At 37.6% G+C, this 23,280-nt stretch overlaps 1 protein-coding gene across 3 annotated transcripts in view; it reads left to right on the forward strand.

Annotated features, from left to right (window-relative positions):
* Window positions 1–1,914: 1,914 nt before the first annotated feature.
* PDLIM1 (PDZ and LIM domain 1) overlaps window positions 1,915–23,280 on the forward strand; it is an 872,789-nt gene continuing 851,423 nt past the window's right edge. The window contains exon 1 of one of the 3 annotated variants that reach the window (XM_044056148.1): window positions 1,915–2,319. In XM_044056148.1, coding sequence (XP_043912083.1) covers window positions 2,224–2,319 — 96 coding nt within the window. In that variant the 5' untranslated portion in view covers window positions 1,915–2,223. The remainder of the gene's footprint in view (window positions 2,320–23,280) is intronic. The other 2 variants (XM_044056147.1, XM_044056149.1) reach the window with 2 other exon arrangements.

Consider the following 23,280-nt stretch of genomic DNA (forward strand, 5'->3'; position numbering starts at 1 on the left):
TTCCTGAATTTGGTGCATAATTGTGTGATCCATGTAATGCAAGCTTTGTTACTCACCTTTTAATCTCATTGCTTTTAGAGCATAACCAGCACACGCCACATACATCAGTTATATTAAGATGGTAGCCCCAGTCTACCTTGTGTAATCTCAGACAAGTCAAAGATTTGTTTGGGCTTTAAAAAACATGTCTAACTATAAGTGCAATCAAGAAATTTAGGGACAGGATGGATGAATGAATTTGTGAGCAAAATTATGTTTCTTAAGGAAGTGCAAGTTATTTAGCTCCCTGGGTTTAACGGCCTGAGAAATACAGGGGTGGAGTTCACTTATCAGTTTTAGGCATACCTCTCAGTGTTTTAGTGCAAGAATTGCAGACAAAGCCAAAAATAATTGGGGAGGGAGGAGGATAAAGACCCCAAAATAGGGTCAAATTTTAAATATTACTCTTATAAACTTGTTAGAATAACAGGTTTTGCATTATCATGCATTTTCTAAAGAATAAGAAGTTTGAAGCTTGTATAACTATAACTGTTTAGTGACTGTAGTCCTTAATAATTTGACAGAAAATCAGAAATTTTACAAGGAACAAATAAACCAAGATTATGAAGCAAAAAAAAAAAAAGGACAAATTGTTTCTGTATGGTTAGGTATGACTGATTTTTTTTTGGGGGGGGGGATGGAGGGGTCAAGAGTATGTGAGAATCAGTTCACAGATATACTTCATGCAGATGGAGGAGAAGACTTGCTGCCTCTTCCCATTCTGGTAGATACTGTCTTAGGTGAGTATACAGGTCATATTAGCCCTGCCTCACTTTGAAGACTGTAAGGTGGTCCATTTATAGCTAAAAGGACAAATGACCCAAAATGACAATGCCTTAAATGATGGAAATGACAAAAGGGTCTGATATTTGGCTTGCAATCCAGTTTGTATAAAGTACAGATATTGTTTCTATCCTAATTTGTTCACATCACCATGGAAACAATTTGGCTTGACTGGATCAAAAATACTTGGCTGTGGCCGTTTAAGTCCTGCCTTACGTACCTTCGTTGAAGGCTGTGCGTCAGGGCCGGTAACTCGGCACGTAAACATCTTCTGCCAATCATTAGCGGACCGGAGTTCCGCTGTGGCGACCCCTAACCGTGAAAAACCGAAAGACTCAATAATAATAATAATACAGTGACAATTAAGCATGTAACAACCCTTTTAAGAAACATAAATAGACTAAGATATAAATACAGGTACAGGAAGCAATGTATTACTTGATTAAACCCAAGGCCAAACATTTGTACTGTAAATAAGGTAATTCACCTGCCGGGATTAGTTGACGAGCAAAACAGCAATTTACAGAAAACAAGGGTGTAGCCAGGTGTACTCTACAAGGTACATTTTAGCTTTTTTAGGCTATATCATGCTCAGAATTGTCTAAAGTAATGCCTCTAACAAGAGGTACATAACTTGCTTACAGAGAAGATCGCAAATCTAAAAACACTATATTTAATAGTTTTAGACAGAACCTCTGACAACGATGTGCACATGTATTAATTGCTGGGGTGGGGAGCAACATTTTGAAAGATATGTCCCATTTTTTTAATGCCAGGTGGGCTGAGGGGGGCAATAAGATTTGGTGAGTAAAGAATGGAATTTTCTGCCTACACCCCTGAATTACAAAACAAACTTCAATAGTTTGGGATGATTGTACGTACCTAAGAGTACGCACATCGTTCTTACACGTGTGATAAAAGAAGAGACCACCCTGAGATCGCATCACAAAACGAAGTTTATTTTTAGGTATATAAAAAATGATACACCCCGGCTGTAACTTCAATACGAGTAGGGACGTGCTGTTGTTAGTATAGCGGCGTCTATGGAAAACAGGAATGCAGGGGGAAAAGAGACGCAGCAAATGAATGTGTAACATTTACATTTCCACACTGCCCCAAACCATACAAGGTTCGGGAACAGCTGCGTCAAGGAGATGACGTAGTCTGTGAAAGACCGGCCCTACAGGCACTGGGAGTGTCATGCAAACCAGAGGGAGGTTCGAAGCTGAGAAGGGAAAGTAGTGGAGTGTGCTATTTTTTGAAGGTGTTCGTTATCTCACTGATCGTACAGGGCTGTGTACAGCATTACAGTCAGAGGCTCCAGGTTCAAGACTCTCCAGTCTGGTGTTGCAGACAGATACGTTTGCTTGTGTTTTTATTTTGTTATAAAGTCCGTAAGCTATGTCATTAAAAAAAGTAGTCTTACAGGGTCCTGCACCGTGGGGATTCCGATTAGTCGGTGGAAAGGATTTCGAGCAGCCTTTGGCAATCTCACGGGTAAGCTGTGGCCAGTGAATGTTTGTAACATTGTCGAATTAAATATCGAACTTGAGACTTGCTGCTGTGGGAGGGTGGTCCGGTGTGCTGCATCGTATCGGGCGTTTCTCTTTTGCACTGAGTTACAATGTTAATGCGTTTCCACAGCGAGCGACAGTGTGTAGCCCTTGTCCCGATGGGTGGACACTGGCAAAGGCTGCTTTTGATAACGTATCACTGTATACCTCAGGTAACCGGAATGCTGCAACTGTATGCAAAACTCAGTAGGGTTGGAAAATCAGCAGATAACGTTCCCTTCGTCTGTACCTCCACAAACCTTTGGGACGGAAAGAGCATTGCTGTTTGGGAATGTTAATCTCGAGATTCACATAACCCCCCACACACACACACCCTTATTTTGTATCATTCTGACATTTTATACACTGAAATATTCCATAGTAGCTCTAGTGAAAGCAAAGTTTTCAATTTGCAATTTGGATTGTACAACAGTATCAATTTAAAAAGTCAGTTATACACAAGCCCTCTTTATCAGCCCTAGTCCTTAAGTCGTGTGTTGTTCTATTAGAATAGCCGTCATTCTTATTTCTATTGAGTCCTTGCCCAAATGCTTGTGTACTTTTGACCTAGTTACTCTCACCACTCAAAACAGAATATTTAGTTTATGTAATCGCATTTTCTTTGGTAGCCTGTATCAGTTGTGTTTGAGTATCAGTTACACAAACCATGATCATTGGGCACATACCTTATTATGACGAACTTTCCTCACACAGAGTTTTAAGTTCCATGTTTCGCATGGTTCTTTAATAAAAGGGTTTATCAAATATTCATTAAGAATTTTAACAAATATCCTTGGTAAGTCATATTTAAATCATATGAATTAACAATGCTGTGAGCTTCCTACTTAAAGCTCCCATATTTTGTCCATTTGATGCTCATTGTGAGGATCAGTGTTCCACGTTTTGGAGATAGAATGTAGACAGCTATGCTTGATGGCACATATTTTCATGGGAATTGAATTTAAATTCTCCCGCTGTCAGTTAACAAAGAAGAAAGGGAAGACGATGCCTGCCCAGCCAAATCTTTCACATCTGGAATTTTCTTGACATTGACCGTCACACCCAGTAGTATTCTAATAGCCAGGTAGAATTAACAGAAATGCATTTTCAATAATTTGGGAGCATTTTTGCTTCTATCACTTTATCACATGGATTTGATTTAAAAAAAAAAATATATATATATATATATATATATATATATATATATATATCTTGATGTGTTTAGGAGTCACAAGTACTGAGGCAGAAGCCAGTGCTCCTTACTCAATGCATTAAACTGTTAAATTTGTTCTTCATAGAAAACAGACATTTCCAACAAGCATTAACTACATTACCATTTCTTTGGTTACTTTTGCTAGCTTTTGGCAATACAGGAAGTGGTAGTTAAGGACATTCCTTGAGGATGACAGAAGATTTTGACTTTTTTTTTTTTGTAGCTGAGTAGTCTCTAAGGATTTTGAATTATTATGAAGGTTAACATATCAGTAGTATCTCCTTTTTATCAGTTTTCTTTTTCCTCAGAATTACTGTAGACCAAGGATTGTTAGCAAACATTTAAACATCTGCCTTCTGCAACTTATTTATCCAGGAATAGGACTTGGCTGAGAGGTGGCTTTTTGTAATGAAGAAAAAAAAAAAACCTTACACCCAATATGCTTTTGATCTGTCTGTGATATTCCACTAAAACTTTTTGTATGTTTAAAAAAGGACGGAAGTTGGTACACTTATAGCAGGCAATTCCAGTTAGCTATAGGGTGTCTTATTTTATGGAATGAAATATATATATCAGGCCAGTAAACCCAGGGAGCCAAATAGCTTTCAGCAAAAGTGCATTTTCGATTGATAAAATGTACTTTCGATAAGACCAGGACCTATAAATACATACATACACATATGTTCATTATCATGACTGCATGCTTCAGTAGAATCACGTAGTACTTACTATGTGGTACTAAATATTATAAATGGCCATTCCTTGAGTTGGCCAGCTCAAAGGTGGGGTGGCCATCTTCTTCTGATAGGACAATCAGCTGACTTTGTGACCGTGTGAACCTTCTACAGTGCTGACTGTATAAGGCAGCAGGAAATGATGCTGGCATGGGTTATCGGGTGAGTGGGTGCAAGTAGACATTCCATTTATGTATTGTTTCATAGTTTTAAGAAGTAACAAAATATAGTTTTTTGATACAGTTGTGTTTTTCGGCTAGAAGGTTGAAGCCTGTCAGAATGAAATTTACTGTTGGTAGTTGGAGTGATGGGGTTCATGCCCCCACTGCTTGCTTTGTGGGTCATAGCTACCACAGCCTTTGCAGCTGTGTCAGGGGACATGCTGTCTTGGAATGATAGAGTCTGCATAATAGATCATGATATAGATAAGCCAGCTGAGCAGTACACCTCTGCTTGGATTGAATTTGTAGTTACTGCCATGTCTTGGTAAGCAGGGACACTGTTGTTAAGTTGAATATGTATGTAGCATCTGTAATACATGACACTGCTCAGTGTCTGTGACCATATTCTCCTAAGTCGTTTGTTCAGAATGCTGAAGAACCATGTGCACTGTAATAATGGCAGTCCATCCAGGCATGGAATGTCACAGTTGCTTATCTCTGGTATGCTGTACTAAATCCCTGAAGTGAATCATGGAATGTCATTTTCAGTTCACTTTGCTTGCCTCAGTTTCTGTTGCATCTCTGTATGCGCAACAAGTCTCTGTACATTCCTTGTCAGTTGTTGTGCCCTTGGATTTTATGCCAGGCTTTTTCAAGATAAAGTGTCTTTGATTTATGGCAGTACATTTGGTTTTGTGTGCCTTACTACTTTGTTTCCCTGTATACATTACCACTTTGGCACATTGTGTTTAGGTTCCATAAGTTTGCACCTTTTGGGTGTAACACTATGGCACATTTTTGTGAGGCAGTTGTCATTTCTAGCCTAGCTGTGGGAATAGCTTTGAGAATTTGCCTTAGAATTTACTGTGCTGATAATAATATAATGCTCTTGTATGCAGTTTTTATATGGGTTCATGCAACAATGCTATACTGGCAATGGTTGTGGTCAGGCAACAGGGTTTCTTAGTCTCAGAATTTCACAAACATCTTTGAGGTTAATCAGTATTATAAAATTAAATAAAAACTGGATTTATGAGATTTAACAGAAATGTATTTGTCAAACTGTAAGGGGGATATCTTGCCTGCAATAAAAATGTATGGCTCTTTCCTACTACTTCTGCTTTTATATAATATACAAAGGCAGCATTGCTTCTTTCATCACTTTTGATGTGTTTTTCTGTATTTCTTTGTAATTATTTCTTGGGATTTGTATGCCCTCTATCCCAGCCCATTGTCATGCGGGTATTCAAATGTTTCACATGTGTGGCAGTTTGTAGAACCCTGAGTGCTGCCATTCATTTGATTTATTGGAGCGTCCTGTGCCCAGACTCCTACAGTATTTGAAAACTGAGAATGTCATGTAAACTCAAGTCACAGTATTTGACTGACTTTACCATACTTTTCCATTTGTCTAGATTATATTTGGCTGTGCCTGGAATATGTAGTTACAGTAGACTCCCTCTTATCTGGTCTTGCCAGGAACCAGGCCTTAGGCTGGGTAAACAAATGGCTGGTTAATCAGAAAAAGCATAAAAATAATATTTTTAAGTTATAAATCAGCTAGAATAACAGGATTTGTGTTAGTATGCATTTTTCTAATGAATATGAAGTGAAGTCTAAAACACAAATGGTTGTCATCATTTAGACCGGCGGAGGTGGATGTGTTCTTCCCTGTTGTCTTTTGCTAGGTTTACGGCAGAAATTTGATGGCTGGTTAAAGAGGAGGCTGGATACGAGGGAGTCTACTGTACCTCTTTCCAGCTTTCATATAGCTTAGTACATAAAGTAGCGAGCTGCAGCTCTGTGTATTGTGCACTTCAAGGGATTGATTCTCATAATGTTCTTTTATTTGTTGTTAGTTGTGAGCAAGACATTTATAGATCCAAAGATCCTGAGCTAGTTTTGAAGTCAGTCTTGTGGGTGTTTTATAATTTGCAGACAGTAAGACGTATTTAACTTTGAGCTACCTTGTGTGTGCAAGGGGACCTAGGTAGCAAGGCAGTATATATAGTTAATGAGTAGGCTACTGTTTTTAAGAATAGAGCAGAATTAGTGGTATGATGTATGTCAACCTAGTATTTCACACACTGGTAGTGTTTAAAAACTGCAACTCCAGACATACTAACTGGGTATACCTTTACTGAAAAGTAAGGGGCAAGCTCACTTTTCACCCCAGGTGATTCTGTGACCCTGGAAGAGATTTCATAAAGTTCATTATTTTCATAAATTTAGCAACCATGCTGGTATCAGACATTTATTTTATTCATTTATTTATTTATTTTAGGTAGTGTAGGGTACTGGCAAATTTAAATTCATTTTTCACCTTGAGAAACAGAACTCTGAGAGATGAAAATATTGCAGACACTAACTTTCCCTGCTTCTTTAAAACAGACCGGTTGTGGTGGTTGCTGCCTCTTGATCAGTCAGATATCCATCATGCGAATCCAAGACCAGTGTTCCCCAGAAGAAGGAAGAGTACTGTAGATCAGTGTGTGCGTTGGGAGTTTAAGAAGCATTTCAAAATGAGGGCACGAGCATATAAATGCAGAGCTCATGCAAGCAGCAGTGCCATTTTGAGTGAACAGCCAGTGTGTTAACATGTATGAGTGCAGTAGTTGGTCTATTTATAAGTTTACTAAGTCTCCGTCCTGATGTGCTTGTATGTAATAAAGCTGTTTGAACTGAACCCACAACCGTTCGTCTGTTTTATCCTGACCAGATGAGTGACATGGTGTCGGAAGTGGGATGTCTGACTAACACGGTACCAGGAGTGGTGTATCTGAATGACATGGTGTCAGAAACAGGATGTGTGAGCAACAAGATGCCATAAGTCAAGCCATGAGGTGCCCTGTTAGAAATGGAGGTATATAGAGGAATGATTCATCTCAACCTGCTCAAGTGATTGAAAAAAGGTTAGAAATTAATTTCAGGTAATTAAAACTCGCATAGATAATTTATTTAGTAAAGAAAACTATACAAAGCATTTGCAAAGCACAAAACACATTATTAATGGAACAAAAAGCACAAAATGCATTATTGATTTAACGTTCAAAACCACGATATTTGATAAAATTATTTGAAATACTTATGAGAGCGTTCAGAACTACTTCTGATTTGCATAACGAACATGTAAAAAGTAAAACATGCCCATGAAAAGCATAACACGCATGATAAAAGTCAAACTAGCATGAGTACAACAAAAGGGCAAAATGAGCATGGAAAAGCAAAGCAACTGCATTTTAGTAAATGACCATGTTTTTTGATATGAGCTACTATTTCACATTGACAAAAGCTATTAAAAGTATAACTAGAGTTGTTCAAAGTATCTTGGAGTGTTAAAAAAGGGTTTGCAGTGTGTGCTTCATTACAGTACAAGTATTTCGAAGTGCAAAGTACAGTTCATTCGCAAACTGCAGGCATTTGAAGTGTTACATTGATTGGCTTCACAAAGTACAGTGATTTCAAAGTGTTCTTGTGCTAAGGAAACTTATTTCACAAAGTGCAATTATTTTGAAGAGTCTATTGTGCTGTTGAGCATAATTACAAGTTTCTGGCATAAATTTCTAACATATGAGTGTGTGTTCGTATAGAACTCCAAGGGTCTTTATTACTTTGTGTTGGCATGGCAGAGGTATTTCACAGACCCAGTCCACTTGTGTTTGATAATACTATTGCAGAAAACTGGAGAGTATTTGAGCAGGAATATATTTTCAAACAAGCAGCTTTTTATGATAAAGATGCACATACGAGGGCATTCATTCTAATTAATCTAGTGGGGTTAGAAGCCATTGAAAGAGTGTTCATTTATGTATGCACCAGCAGTATATGCAGGAGAAACTGAGTCAAGGGAGGACCCTAAGTGCTTTAAATGTAAATTTTGAGAAATGTGTAACCCCCAGACAAATTGGAAAGGCACTTATTTTATACAAGAGACCAAAAGCCAAGAGAAACTTTTGCAACTTCTTGCATTACTGACTTGAGAAACAAGGCTAAAACATGCGGATTTGGTGATTTGAACGATGAGTTGATAAAGGACAGGCTTGTGTGTGGTGTTAATAGTGTTGCAGTGAGAGGTTTTGCTTAGAGACAGTGATTTAACATTGACCAAAACCCATAGAGATTTGTCAAATACATGTGCTTACATACAGGCACACAAACATGCTTGCAAGTGATAAGAGCATAGTTTCAGCAGCCTCTAGAGCAAACTTAGAGAGCATGCAGCATGTGGCTAATGGAAGCAAGCCTAAGCACATGGCGGCTGCAGCCCCTGCCAGATTCCAGGGAGAGCCTGTCTTTTTCCAGCAAATTCTAAGACTAGCTCAGTAAAATGGACATGCTCAGTGCATTACAAGGGTGAGTCTCATTGTTAACTGTCGTAATTGTGGTGCCAGTCACGAGTCCAAAAGAGAAAAGTGCTTGGCATTTGATCAAAAATGTCAAGTCTAAGAAATAGAACCACTTTTAAAAGCTTTGTAAATCAAGCAAGCCTCATTCATTTATTAAGAAAGGTCACTCAAAAGCAAGTTGATCATATAGAAAGCTGCAAATCTACTTTGTGTAGATGGTGTATCTGTGGTTGTTAAAGGTTAATGCAGTAGATTTGTTGGCAAAAAAGTTTGTACTGTCCTGATTAATATTAGTATGAAGCAGACAGTTACCATCCAAAGGATTCCACTTGTATAGAACAAAATAGTATCTTGCGAAACCAAAAGAATCCACCACGATATATAAAAATATAGAAGGCTTTTATTGCACAAAACTGGAATAAAAAACTAGCGCTTTCACATACTCCAAGTATACTTCATCAGGTTATAACAAAATATTGAAACCCCTTGGCTTATATACAAATTCAAATACTGACTGCTGATTCAATTAACTTCATAATTCAATTAAATAATTAATCACGCTGCTCAACTTTAAAAAGACAGAACGTTAATTCTACCTTCAGTTCTTAAACAATTTCCATAGACTATAAAAATGCTAACATGGGCAACAAATTCTTATGAAAATAATGCTAAAAGGTGTATTGCACCAGATATGATGCCATAACTATATAAAAAGAGTATTATAATAAGAAAATGTATATTTGTTGAGTTATATTAAATAATACAGCATTAGAATAACATAAGATATAATAAAATAAATAATGAATTAAATATAATTAATTCTATAAATCAACATCTCTTAAACCACAGGTATGTCATGGTGGCTAATATGGAGTCACCACTAACTGTATATAAAATATAAGAACGGTATATACGAAAATATATAATATCAAAATGGTTATCTACAATAATTGAAATGTATATACATAAGATGATCGAAAAATAATTCATAATGAACTATGACTAATAACTGAAACTCCAAATATTTGATCAATTAAAATTGATCCGCAACAAGTTTGTTATTAACAAAATTAAATTATATAATTTAATAATAATCAACTTATTCATTATTTCTTATGACTCATTTTATCTACGTGCTTCTAATATAGGTTTAATGCTAATAGCAGTGTTAAGCCCAGGTTCTATATGTGCCCGCAACCTGAAAATCCATTCTAGCTCAATTTTCTCTAAAAAGTTCATATTATCTCCACCTCTCATAGTTGATTTTACTACTTGTAAAACCCTAAAATTAAAACTATGGTCATGATATATATTGATATGCCTAGCTAATGCATTAGTTAGGGTAATTTTCCTGATTTCATATATATGATTGTATATACGGTCCCTCAATCTCCTAGAGGTTAACCCTACATAATACGCTCGGCATTTGGTGCAGGTAGCCAGATAAATCAAATTTGTAGTATTGCATGTGGCATATAGGGTGGATCTGTGTATAATTCAAAGTTGGTACTATGAATTCCTTCTCTGTTGTAATTAACTTACACATAATACATTTCTTACATGGCCAAGTTCCCACCAGGGTTCTAGTCCCTCCATTTTTCAAAGGCCTACTGATTTTCTTATCAATACACAACCAACACTTCAGGTTCTTACTGTTTCTATATCTGAACTGTGGTGTTGAACCTATTAATTTTCTCAATTCAGTATCTATTGTTAAAATATCCCAATTCTTCTTTATAATCTCTACAATATTACAATTATCATTTGTATACCTGGTAGTAAAAGGTACCATATTCATTTTGCTATTTGGAAAACATTGCAAAGCCTTATTATTCTTCTTCTTCTTCTGCAATGCTAACCACTGCACCACCGTGGCCGCCCAATTGCAAAGCCTTATTATATACCCTCTTAACTCTGTAGCCTCTATTATTATAAGTAGCTTTAGTAACCTCGGGATGATGTCTATCACTGAGGTCTTTTGTGAGGCTCGATGGATAACCTCTATCAGTGAATAACTTGTTTAAAATGTTTAGCTGTTTATTTCTTTCAGATGTCTCAGCACATAGCCTGATGATCCTGTTTTTCCTGATTATTTACTATGTTAGGAAAAATAAACCTAGGATGCATGCTTTTGTATTGTAAAATAGCATTTTTCCAACGGGGTTTTCTAAACAATTTTGTAGCAAGGGAATCTTCACCAACCTTCAAAATAGAGATGTCTAAAAAGTCAATTTTTGTTAGTGAATAATCTAAAGTAAACCTTAAAAAATCTGTAGTTGTTTCTAGATAGATAACCAAGTCCTCTAATGCAGACTGCTCTCCCTTCCACAAAATAAGAACATCATCTGCAAAGCGTCTATATAATATGATGTCCTTCATATACTCACTATTAATCAGATGTTTGGATTCCCAATAATACATTACAAGGTTCGCATATGAATTTGCGCATGGGGTACCCATAGCTACACCCCATGTTTGTATGTAGGGTTTATCTTGAAATAAAAAACATTATTATTTAGGACCAGATCCAATAAGGTACATATTAATAATTGTGTATCCTTATGTAGAGATTTGTCATAAAGTAGTATCTCTCTTACTGCCTCTACACCATAGTCGTTAGGTATGATTGTAAATAAATTTTTAACATCTAACGATGCTAGTACCAGAGTAGACTGTATATCTTTTCCTTTTTCTAAATGCTCAATTTCACTTAATAGTGAGTAAGTATCTCTCAAAATGGTAGGTATCAGTCTCACAATGGGTCCTAATTTAGATTCCAAGTAGCTAGAGATATGTTCAGTAGCCCATTTTTCTCCTGCCACTATCGGTCGCATGGGTGGGGGATATTCTGCCTTGTGTATTTTGGGGAGTCCTTTTATATTTGGAATGGTAGGTATATCTATCAAGAAATAATCATATAATTGTTTAGTTATTTGCCTGCACATAAGTAAATCATAAAGCGTTTCATGAACTGTATTTATAATCTTTTTCAGTTTATAATCATCAATTCTTTCATATTTTTCATCATCACTTAGCATTTTCAGCATTAATTCCTCATAGAAGGGGGTATGTAACAGGACAACCCCCCCTCCCTTATCAGCAGGTCTTATAGGTAATGATGAATCTTTAGTTAAGTTCAGTAATGCTTGATGTTCGTCACTATTAAGATTGTAAAAAATGTTTCCACATTTTTTACCTTTTGCTGCTTCTGTGAAATGTCTATAAAAATCATTTTCACACATCTGTACAAAACAGCTAACATTTAGCAAGATTTCTGGTACAAAATTTTTTTCTTAAAACATTCATCATTATAGGCATCATAACCAATTGAAGCATCTTTAAACATAATTTTCAGGGTTACTGTTCTCGCAAACACTCGCAGGTCTGTTAACAGCTCTGCTAACTTGCTACCCTGAGAAGGAACAAATGAAAGTCCCTTATTTAACAAACTGCGTTCACTATCTGTAAGAAAATGACTAGATTCAGTTGCGCTGCCTTCTTCTTCCTCCGAAATTTTCCTCTTCTCCCTCTGCTGTTCGATCTCGTCCTGTTCTGGTGGCGATACTGCACGGGTAGAGGTAAAAAACCTTGTGGTGTCATGGCTATGGTTATTTTAGGTCTTGCTTCATTCATAAAACCAGGTTGCTGTAAGCCTTCCTGATTAGGGGGTGGAGTATCTATAATCTCTGTTGCTCCTGGGCACGTTACATTTTCACTGGTTGTTGTATTGATATGGGGTGAGTCTGTCCTGATTAATGGTAAACCCACAGAACTTAAAGTGAACACTGGCTCAAAGTGCAGTGTTATGTCAGCAGAAACATTTGCTGGAGTAAGAGCTGGTGAACAACTTAATTTGGCCAATTTTGTGAAGCTTGTTGCTTATGAAGGTAAAGAGTCAGACCAAAGGCTCAGTACTGCTTTTGTTCTGTTCAGCACAGTTACTGCTTGCAATTTTATGTAGTCAAAAGACCTGTACAGTCATTAGTAGGTCTCTGAGATGGTTTAAAAATGAAACTGCTTTCTTTTACCAAAGAAGTCCATGTAAGCACATGTCCTAGTTCCAGTTTCACCGATGCTATTTTCAGAGTATACTGATATTTTCTAAGATAAGCCAGGTAAACTTCCAGTAAATTAGACCCAGAGGTCAGTCCAGTGGTCAGAACAGCGAGAAGGGTTCTGATGGCTATGCAGGACAGTCAAAGTCCATTTAGATAAAATGATGCAGCAAGGTGTGATTTGTCCAGTTACTGAACTAACTGAATGGGTGTCTTCCATGATAGTTGCTCAGATGAAATCAGAATATGTATTGACCCAAGAGGCTTAAACAAAGCATTTAAAGAGACTCCACCATCCTATGCGTATGGTTTCAGGAAGTTGTTACCCTCATGCCAAATGCCACTGTTTTCTCTGTCTTAGATGCAGAGAGTTCATTTTGGCAAGTAATGCTTGATCGCAAATCTTCACTACTGACTACATTCAGTACACCATTTGGTAGATACAGATTTCTCAGAATGCCTTTTTGGAATAATTTCTGCCAGTGAAGTCTTTCAGTGTGCAGTGGAGCAAATGTTTTCAGGCTATCCGTGTCCTATAATAGTAGATGATTTACAAGCTGGAGGCAATGGTGAAGCGGAGCATGACCGAAACCTCAGGAAAGTTCTGGAAAGAGCACATGAAGTGAATCTAAAGCCCAATCCTCTGAAATTATAATTCAGGCTGCCAGAAGTTACTTAGGTCAGTCATTTGTTTATCAGTTCAGGCTTATGACCAGATCCTTCCAAACTAGCAGCTATTCTTGAGATGCCAGCTCCAGACAATGTCCAAGCCGTACAGCGTTTTCTTGGTATGTTTAAGTATTTGGGCATGTTTATATCGGACTTCAGTGAATTATCAGCACTCTTAAGAGAGCTGACCTGCACAAATGTTACCTGGTCATGGCTGCAATAATACCAGAGAACATTTGATGACCTGAAACAGAAAATTACCAGTCCACCAATGTTAAGATACTATGACGTCCACAAATCAGTAATTCTTTCCTGCGATGCTTCAAAGTTCGATCTTGGTGCAGTTTTTCTTCAAGAGGGCAGACCAGTAGCCTGTGTGTCTAGAACTCTTACCCAAACTGAACCAAACTGAAATGCAGTATGCTCAGATTGAGAAGGAACTTTTTGTAATTGTGTTCGCATGTTTGAAGTTCCACGATTTATATTATGGCCGAGTTATCCAGATTGAGACTGATCATCAATCTCTAATCACTATTTTAAGGAAGCCTATGCATACAGCTCCAGCAAGACTACAAAGAATGATGCTCCAATTACAAAAGTACAACTTCAAAATGGTCTACAAAAGGCAAACTTCTTTATCTGGCTGATGCCTCATCCAGATCGCTCAGAAATACCGCAGAAAAGCTTGATGCAGAGAATTTTGACTTCAGTGTCATGGAAGTGCATAATTTGTCTACCACAAGACTTGATGAGCTAAGAGATCATACAAAGACTGATCCAATTTTGCAAAAGCTCAACCACTTCATCAATGTTGGATGGCCATCAAAGCAATCTTGTGTACCAACAGAAGTGCATCCTTATTTTTGTAACAGAGATGGGATGTTGATGGAAGTTGGTATAATTTTCAATGGTCCTAAAGTTGTCATTCCTACTTCCTTACAACACTAGTACAGCCAGATTTTATATCGTGGCCACCCAGGTTTTGAAACTACCAAAAGAAGGGTGAGAGGACTAGTATTTTGGCATTCTCTGTCAAAAGGTATCCAAGTACTTTCATCTTGTTCAGTATGCAGTACCACTTAACCGCATTTGCAAACAGAACTGCTTCAGTTGAACAGGATTCCTGAACAACCTTGGTCAACAATAGCCATTGACACACATTCGAGTGGAATAGTCAACATTACTTTAGTGTTGGTGTATTCTTATTCAAATTGGTTCGAGAATTGATCTGCTACCTAACCTAATGTCTAGTGCTGTTCTTACTAAGTTGAAATGTCATTTCTCAGTCTATGGTAGTCCACACCATTATTTCTGACAATGGTGCCCAGTTTACCAGTCAGTTAATTTCAGAAATTTGCAAACGAATGGGACTTTATCCTTGTTACCAGTAGTCCTGAGCAAAAACAGTCAAATGACCTGGCTGAATGTGCAGTGCAAAGCAATTTACTAGAGAGGTCAAAGTATGACAATACCAATGTTTTCTTGAATTTGCTTAATCTCAGAAATATACCCCATGAGAATTTACTTGGCTCACCTGCTGAGATACTTCTATCTAGGCAAACACGCAACCTTGCCCATCAGTTCCAGTTTGGTGCTTAATGCTAAAAACACCAGAGCAATCAAAGCCCAACTATTCAAAAAGCATTTATTCCAGAAGTCCAACTGTGATAAAATAGATTTCTTCATCCATTGAAAGGAGAGATGGTGAGGATGCAAGTGGCGAAAAGTTCTGATCTAATTGGTCAAGTGAGCGGTGAATATGCCAAGCCGAGATCTTGGTAGAATCTGAGGGTACAGAATACAGAAGAAATCAGACATTTTCTTCCAGTGTCTGAATCAATATTGCAGTGTCGTACCTGTGATACAAACTCTAGATCTCAGAGCAATCCAGACAATGTTCCTGTTGAAGGACATGTCTCAGTACCTATTCCCATTCCTGATGATGACCCTGAAGTCGAACATTAAAGACAGTCCGTGTTGCTAAACCCAGTCCTAATTTTTATGTCACACGATCCGGCCATATTTCCAGACCTAGTGTAAAATACATGGCAACCTGGACATGATTGTTTCACTTATGCGATTATATAGAATGAATTATGTCAAAGGATTATTTCTGTACAATTGCATGTCAATGATTGTTGTCATTATTACTGTGCATGACATTTCTTAAGAGTGGGTGTAGATCAGTGTGTGTTGTGAAGCATTTCAAAATGAGGGCACATGCTTATAGAGAGCACGTGCAGGCAGTAGTGCCATTTTGAGTGAACGGCCATAAGTGTTAACATGTATGAGTGCAGTAGTCAATCTGTTTATAAGTTTATCTAAGTTTAAGTTCCTAAGCCTCAATCCTGATGAGTTTTTATATAATAAAGCTGTTTGATCTGAACCCACATCCGTTCATCTGTTTTATCCTGACCGGAATAGCGACAAGTACTTTCCACAGATCTTAAATACTTTGCCTTGCCCAGTCAGTGATAGGTGTTTGCTGTGCTGTCAGTTTGTCAAATTTTCATCACAAAAGCCCAACTGCTGTGCCGTAGAGATGGTGTGAGAGTTTTCCTTCCAAATGTGATATTGAAACTAGCGTAGAACTGGGCTTGTGTAAAAAAGTAATGTCTTTTGGCTTTTCCCAGTTAGGGGTCACCCAACCTTCAAAGGCGGCACACCCATTCACACACACACCTACCTGCATGTCTTTAATGTCACTTGACCATGGGGAGGACTTGCAGACTCCACACAGAAGGCGCTCTAGTCAAGAATCGAACGGGAGAACCTCTTGCTGTGAAGCGACAACACTAATCGCTGCATCACTGCGGCCTACGAGAACTGGGCTTGTGTGCTGAGTGTTTATTCTTTCTTAAATGGTTAAGGTGTATAAGACTGATTCCTGTTTTTAGGAGAGAGATCCAGAAACACTGGGCAAAGTAGATGACTTGCACAGCATACAGGAGGAGGATGAAAGAACTAGTTGGTTGAGAATTGGCTATTTTGTTGGTTGTCTGAAGTCCATTACAACCTAGTTATTCTCAACTTTAAAAATTGTTTGCTATGGTGGAAAAGCAGGCTGTATGGGTGTGTTTGTGGGCATAAGAGAGTTCACTGGAGGGTCTGAGAGGCTTAAAATGTGTGTTGTGATTTAATGAATAGGACTTCAGGAGGAATGTCGAAATGATCCTAAGTGGTGCAATGAGTGGTAATGCATGTTATATGGTGTGGCTGAGAGATGTAAGAGGAGGTGTTCAGTATAAATTGCAATCTCTCTCTCTACCTACCATGCTAGGAGGGGCAGGAGCTTCTGTGGCCAAATGATACATGGGCAGCTTGAGTTCTAATTTTGTAGCCTGGCTAAGTTTAGAGCTCTTTATCGCAGGAGCTTCTGTGGCCAAGTGATACATGGGCAGCTTGAGTTCTAATTTTGTAGCCTGGCTAAGTTTAGAGCTCTTTTATCGAAGAATGCTCAGAATTAACATGCAGTTCTCTGCTAATGATTGGTAGAGGCATCACTTTGAAAGTATGAGGGATGTTCTTACAATGTTGGGCAGATGGGTGTAGAAAGGGGATGCTGTGGAGTTGATTGCAGCTGCTCCATTTGGAATTTGAACAATATGTACATTTCTTTATGGTTGAAATCAGGAATACCTTTTTAACAGGGCAGTGAAGGAGCGGACACTGGAAAAGTGTGATCCATCATACAAGGTAAATGACCGCTATGGGGCATTTAGATCTTTATTTAGTCTGTTAATTGGGCAAGACCGAATAGAGTACCTTTATTTTGGGCAAGCTATCAATGCTGATTTAATCCTGTATGTTTAGAGTGATACAGTGTACAGCTAGAGCTCATTCAGACATAAGTGTACAGTATGCAATCTACTTGTAGTAGTTTTTCTTGGCTCACTGTAGAGTTTGGGAACAATACATGCAGGAGCTGGGCATCTTTTCTTGGGTGGTTGAACTGGGGTTACCATCTGTCTGTCTTTAAATAGGACAGTGTCTACTTTAACAGTTTTCCTAAAAAATTACAAATGTCTTGAAATTTCAGGCCAAAATATTTTCTATGTTTGCACTGGTAACTGCATAAAGTTATTTTGCATCTGAAGTACCTTTTTATATTATACAAAGCAACTATGAGCCAACCATATAGCATATCTGAAGTGGAAGCAGGTGTATCGAATAAACCAAAATTGAATATCCAAAATATGTAGAAAATAATTTATTAAAACAGTTGATATTTGGCTCTAGATGAGACTTCTTCAAAATAAATTCCAAAGGGAGCCCACAGTCCTTTTATAATCCAACAACTTAACCAAATGAAAAAAAGTTTTTGTGCTCTGATTTTTGTCAAAAAATAGTTGCTTAACAGCAACATTTCTAAAGTCATGCATGTTATTCAGGTAATCCTATTTTCTGCTTAACATTACTGCTCCTCCTTCTTGTTCTGTGAGAGTCCCCCTATTCTGCAACACTTTAACATTTGTCAGTCTCTCTAAATAATTCTTGTTGCTCTTTCATTTATTTCCACCCAGTTTTTAAACTCCGCTTTATTTTTATCCCACTTACTAGCTATATTTTCAGAAGGAATTTCTGTGTTCACTGATTCCCAAATAATTTCTACTACCTATTCCTTAAGTTCCTATCTTTTTAACGGATAGGTGGGAAGGCACCAGTTTCTTATTTTTATATCATTACCCTGCATTTTTTAGTTATTATTAATGTGTGATCTGAAATGGTTATTGGATGCATATCAAAACTTCCAATTAAATGCACATGTTCCTGTGAAATATTCTATCTAGCCTAGCCCAGTCTTTGCATCTTGGGAAATAATGTATAAATTCAGTCTGAACTCCTACTACTGAATTCGCATCTTTCATGTCCATATTTTCATACAGTTCTTAAAAAAAAATCTACCCTCCTTTTGTTATAATTTCCCCTTTGGTCCTCCTCAGATGCATCATTCCTGCTGCAAGTCGGATTCCAGCCCCCACCTGTAAGTAATATTTCCTGCTGAAAAAAAACCTGGAGTTATTTCTCCCAGAACTTTCTTAAGCTCCATTATAGCAGTTTTGGGTAGGAATATAAATACATGCCAGTGTAATCCCCCTCCCTAGCCAGTAGTTCCTTAGTACTACAAATCTACCATTATTATCTTTTTTTTTTTTTTTTATCCTCTTCTATCACTATTGGCGCTCCTCTTGCAATTAATTTAAGTACTCCTCTTTTGCTTTGTCCCAGGTATTTTGCTGAATAACCATCCTCACATGTTTAATTCTTTCCAAATGCGTCTCTGTAGCATAGCTATTTGCACTCTGTATTTTTAAAATAGTTCATTGTTTCTTTTTTTTATGTATGTGTGAGATTTTACAATTACAGATAATATAAAAAGTGTTGTCATTATGTTATGACGTTATTATTACCACCTGTTATGTGCACCTTTTTTGTCTAGTTCCAGCTTTTGTGTTACATGCATACACTGTTTAGGAGGTTGTTTTTTTATGCAGTTGTAGTGAAAGTCCTTAAAAAAAAAAAAAAAAAAAAAAAAAAAAAAACAGAACACCCCTAAAACCTATTAACTTAATACTAACACACAACTATGTAAAAGACACAGAAAATGTTGTGCTTAGACATACAAAAATTGGGGTGTGGCCTCATACACTTAAGTTTCAGTAACACTGTGAATAAATAAAATAAGACCTTTCCAGACATAGAGGGTTCATGGATGTGGTATGTATTAATTAATTAACATTCAGCCCTTTTATGGGAGGAAAACTTAAGGTTACTGCACTGCTATGCACCGTACAACTGTTAGTAGTCCTATTTGTTGGATCATTCACCAGAGCTGCTGTACCCCAGATAGGGGAATGTGGAAGCACATGCTTTTTTATTGTCCTTTTCCTCACTGAACTTTTTGTGACACTCCAAGTCCTGTGTTTAAAAGCTGACTGCTTTGTTTAGGACATTGACCTTAACTTCTTTGGTGGTAAATGCCTGATCCTGCATTTTAAAATGGTAGTTTTGGCAATGAAATATTTTTTTCTTGACCAATAACTGTTCCTTGACTGTACCTGGACCAAAATGGTTATTCAGAGCTGATTGTGTGAACTGATTTTTGTTTTTCTTTGACTTACCTTCATGGAATGTGGCTTAAAGGACAAGTTATACACCTGAAATATGTTTGTATGGAAAAACTGGTATTTATGATGCAGATCTAATGTTTGTGACACTAACTGAAATTGGGGGAAAAAAACCCTCAAAAATACCAGCTTGTGGTAGTTTGTGTCCCCATTTCCAAGGGAAGATATCTAGTATGTTAAGGGGTACAGTACAGAGTCTGGCTTGCCTACCTGAGAGGGATGCTTTGCACTTGAGCAAAGTACTCTGAGCCCTGTATTAGAGCCTTCTTTTTACCTTCTTTTGAACGGATACAAGCAGTGTTACATCAAGAATCGACAGATTCTGTTTAATTATACTAGTAATGAAGATTAATTTGAAATGCAGCTTTAATGCATGCTATTTCTCCTTAGGCCTAGGGTACTGCTCTTCTTAAAGGCACTCTAGCGTTGTGTGATCATATAGCCTAACTTGAGTAAGACTTCTCCCTTCCAACTACTACTTTGTCAGCATTCAAAACCTTTGGATAACTAGCAGCAAAATAAATTGAAATCTTGCTTAAAAAGGGTGCCTTGCTGCTCGGAGAATTGTAGAGTAATATAAACACCTTGTTTCAGTTTTGTCTGAATCTTCATATTTAAATATAGAAGTTCTCACTTGTATGACCCTTCAACCTTTTCTGCCTTTATTTAATCAAATGTCAACAAATAAATTTAAGAAGCCTGCTGCAGGTACTGTTTAATATTCTCCTGCTTCTGACCACACCTCTCAACTAGCGCATTGTACTTCCAGTCTTGATCATGCTGTTCTCTGTAGACCAGGAAATCTTTCTGTTTTCATTTTCAATAAACTTACGGTCTCTTGAACACCAATACTCTGTGTGCTTTGTCTTGGAAATGAACAAAAAATATATTTAATATGTGCAGTGAATCAATGAGTACACGATTGTCTGTCTATTTTCTTTTATATAATCTGTTTATTTATACACGCATACATATGAGCTGTGCTGTTTTGCTTTTGTTTAATGTTTTCAATGTGTTGATTTATTTCTTTTATTAACTAGGTTGTGGCTGAAAAAAAGCCCATGTTTAGTCCCCGTACTTGCTCAAAATAAATTTCTGAATTACATGCATTCAAGTTGTTATAAGTTTAATACCATGGCTTTTCTTTTTCTGTAATACTTAACATTTGTGGTGAATCATGGTTTGCCATGATGAGAAATTAACTGTAATGCAACTTGTTTGTCTACTATTTTTGGAATGATTTCTTAGTATTGCCTTATACTTACTTTTTTAAGTACTGGTTTAATGCTGTATTGTTGAGTTATGTTCAACATTCACAGATAGATGTTCTCTTTTGTAGCACGTATTCTGACCATCCTTCTTTGACCCGTGGTAGTGGAGGCTTGCGTGAATGGGTGTGCCTTCGTTGAAGGTTGTGCGTCAGGGCTGGTAACTCGGCACGTAAAAATCCACAACCAAACATTAGTGGACCGGAGTTCCGCTGTGGTGACCCCTAACCGGGATAAGCCAAAAGACGCAACATTCTGACCATCCTTCTTTACAGATTCTGAAGGCCATTTTTTCCCCTAACTTGGATACCTTTGTGTTATATTAATTATATCAATTAGGAAAACTGCTTTGATTAAATTGAGTGGCATAATTAGTTGTACTTTGTATAATGCAGTGGCTGTGTTGATGATAAAATACTAGGGCATTTTCTTGTTCCATAACGATTAAAGTCGAAATAGAACACATCCAAGGAAAACTATAAAAAATATTTTGAGCCATTAATAAAAATTCTTGTGAACTCTATTTACAAATATTTTGGTTGAGTTGTTTGTAATAACTTATTGATTTATTTAGTTGCTTACCTGTATGAACCAGAGGTGGTGTTTCAATGGGTGTTCTGAAGCTGCAATACAGGAAGGAACACGTTCTTAGGCTTTTAGTACATTTTATAAAAGTCCTTGGTAAGTGCATGGAGCTTGGGAGCTGTAGTTCTTAATGGCTTCGAATCCAGTTCAAAAGATGAAGGATGTGATTTAAAACTACCACTCCATTTGTCTTTTAATGATTATTTTTTTTTTGCTTTAGAGATGCATTGCTGCGGTAGCGTTGTCACCTCACAGTAAGACGCTGTCCGGTTAGATTCTCAGCTAGAGCGTCTTCTGTGTGGAGACATGCGTGAATGGGCTCACCTTCGTTGAAGGTTGTGCGTCAGGGCTGGAAACTCTGCATGTAAAAATCTACTGCCAGTCATTAGTGGACTGGAGTTCCGCTGTGGTGACCCCTAACTGGGAAAAGACGCAGCAAGAGATGCATATAAATGTAGTATATATTGCAAAGATGTATGATGACAATGTCGCATGTTGCATAGCTCATTGTGGTGTGATGTGTTCTTTCTTTTCTTGCATAGAAATTTGACTTGCAGATGTCCATTTACCATACCCCCCCTTCACAGTGAATTTATATTCTAAGTAGCATGAGCTGTGAGGATATCAGTGTGTCCCTTTATGGAGAAAAAAATGAGGGTATGTTTCTTGTTTACAGCTCTGAGAGATGTACATTTCAATAGAAAAAATACAAGTGCTTAGCACACAGATTTAATGACTGTGGCATGTGGTCAGTTCCTACACTGTCCCGCTGTGGCTCAGTCTAACCTGACATGCATAGGCTATATATGTAGATAGCTTCATTTCCCAAAGCTATGCTTTATTCTGCTACTGCTGATTTTCTGGACTTAGGATCAAGTTGAAGGGTCCCATCCTTGGCTCGCTGGTATGGAGGCAGTCAAGGCACAGGTGCCTTGATACTGAATGACTTTCTAGCTCATAGGTCGTTGTTCTGACTTCTTTCCTGCCACTGTGCATAACTAGAGTAGGGTAATGTTGTTGGAAAAGGTCCATGTTGTATGTGCAGTGATAGTAATGAAATTATTTCTTGATTTTGTTATTGCATTGGTGGTGCTGCGGTAGCATTGTCGCCTCCCAGTAAGACGCTGTCCAGTTCGATTCTCAGCTAGTGTCTTCTGCATGGAGACATGTGTGAATGGGCGTACCTTCATTGAAGGTTGTGCATCAGGGCTGGTAACTCAGCATGTAAAAATCGACTACCAATAATTAGCGGACCGGAGTTCCGCTGTGGCGACCCCTAACTGGGAAAAGCCGAAAAGAAACAACGTTTTTGCACTGTTCTAGTAGGTTCTTTGTATATTTCATCAGTAGACAGTCATGGGTCATGGTGTGTATTTATAGTGTTCTCTAGACCTCTGTACAGGTTCTTTGAAACTGTATTAATATGGACTTTCCCTCTTTCTGATGACATTACTTGGCTAATTTTTTTCCATTGTAATTGTTTTACTCCTGCCTTGTGCACATCTTTGCATAACCTGTTTATGCCAGGTATATTCACTGAAGTCTTCAGTTTGGAATCTTGAAACAAATACCTAAAGGTTTATAGATTGGAGCTGCTCAAAGATCAGTCCTAAACATATTTTTTATTGCTATGCTTGATTTGGATATGTTTTTTTTATGTGGTAAAGCCACATTTCTCATTAGGATGATGAGATTGCAGAGTAAGAATTGCCTCTAGGGCAGTTGACCAGGTGTGCAGAGCTTAGT

This window comes from Protopterus annectens, chromosome 14.part0, assembly GCF_019279795.1.
Source record: "Protopterus annectens isolate FY-2018-M chromosome 14.part0, PAN1.0, whole genome shotgun sequence".
Lineage (NCBI taxonomy): Eukaryota > Metazoa > Chordata > Ceratodontiformes > Protopteridae > Protopterus > Protopterus annectens.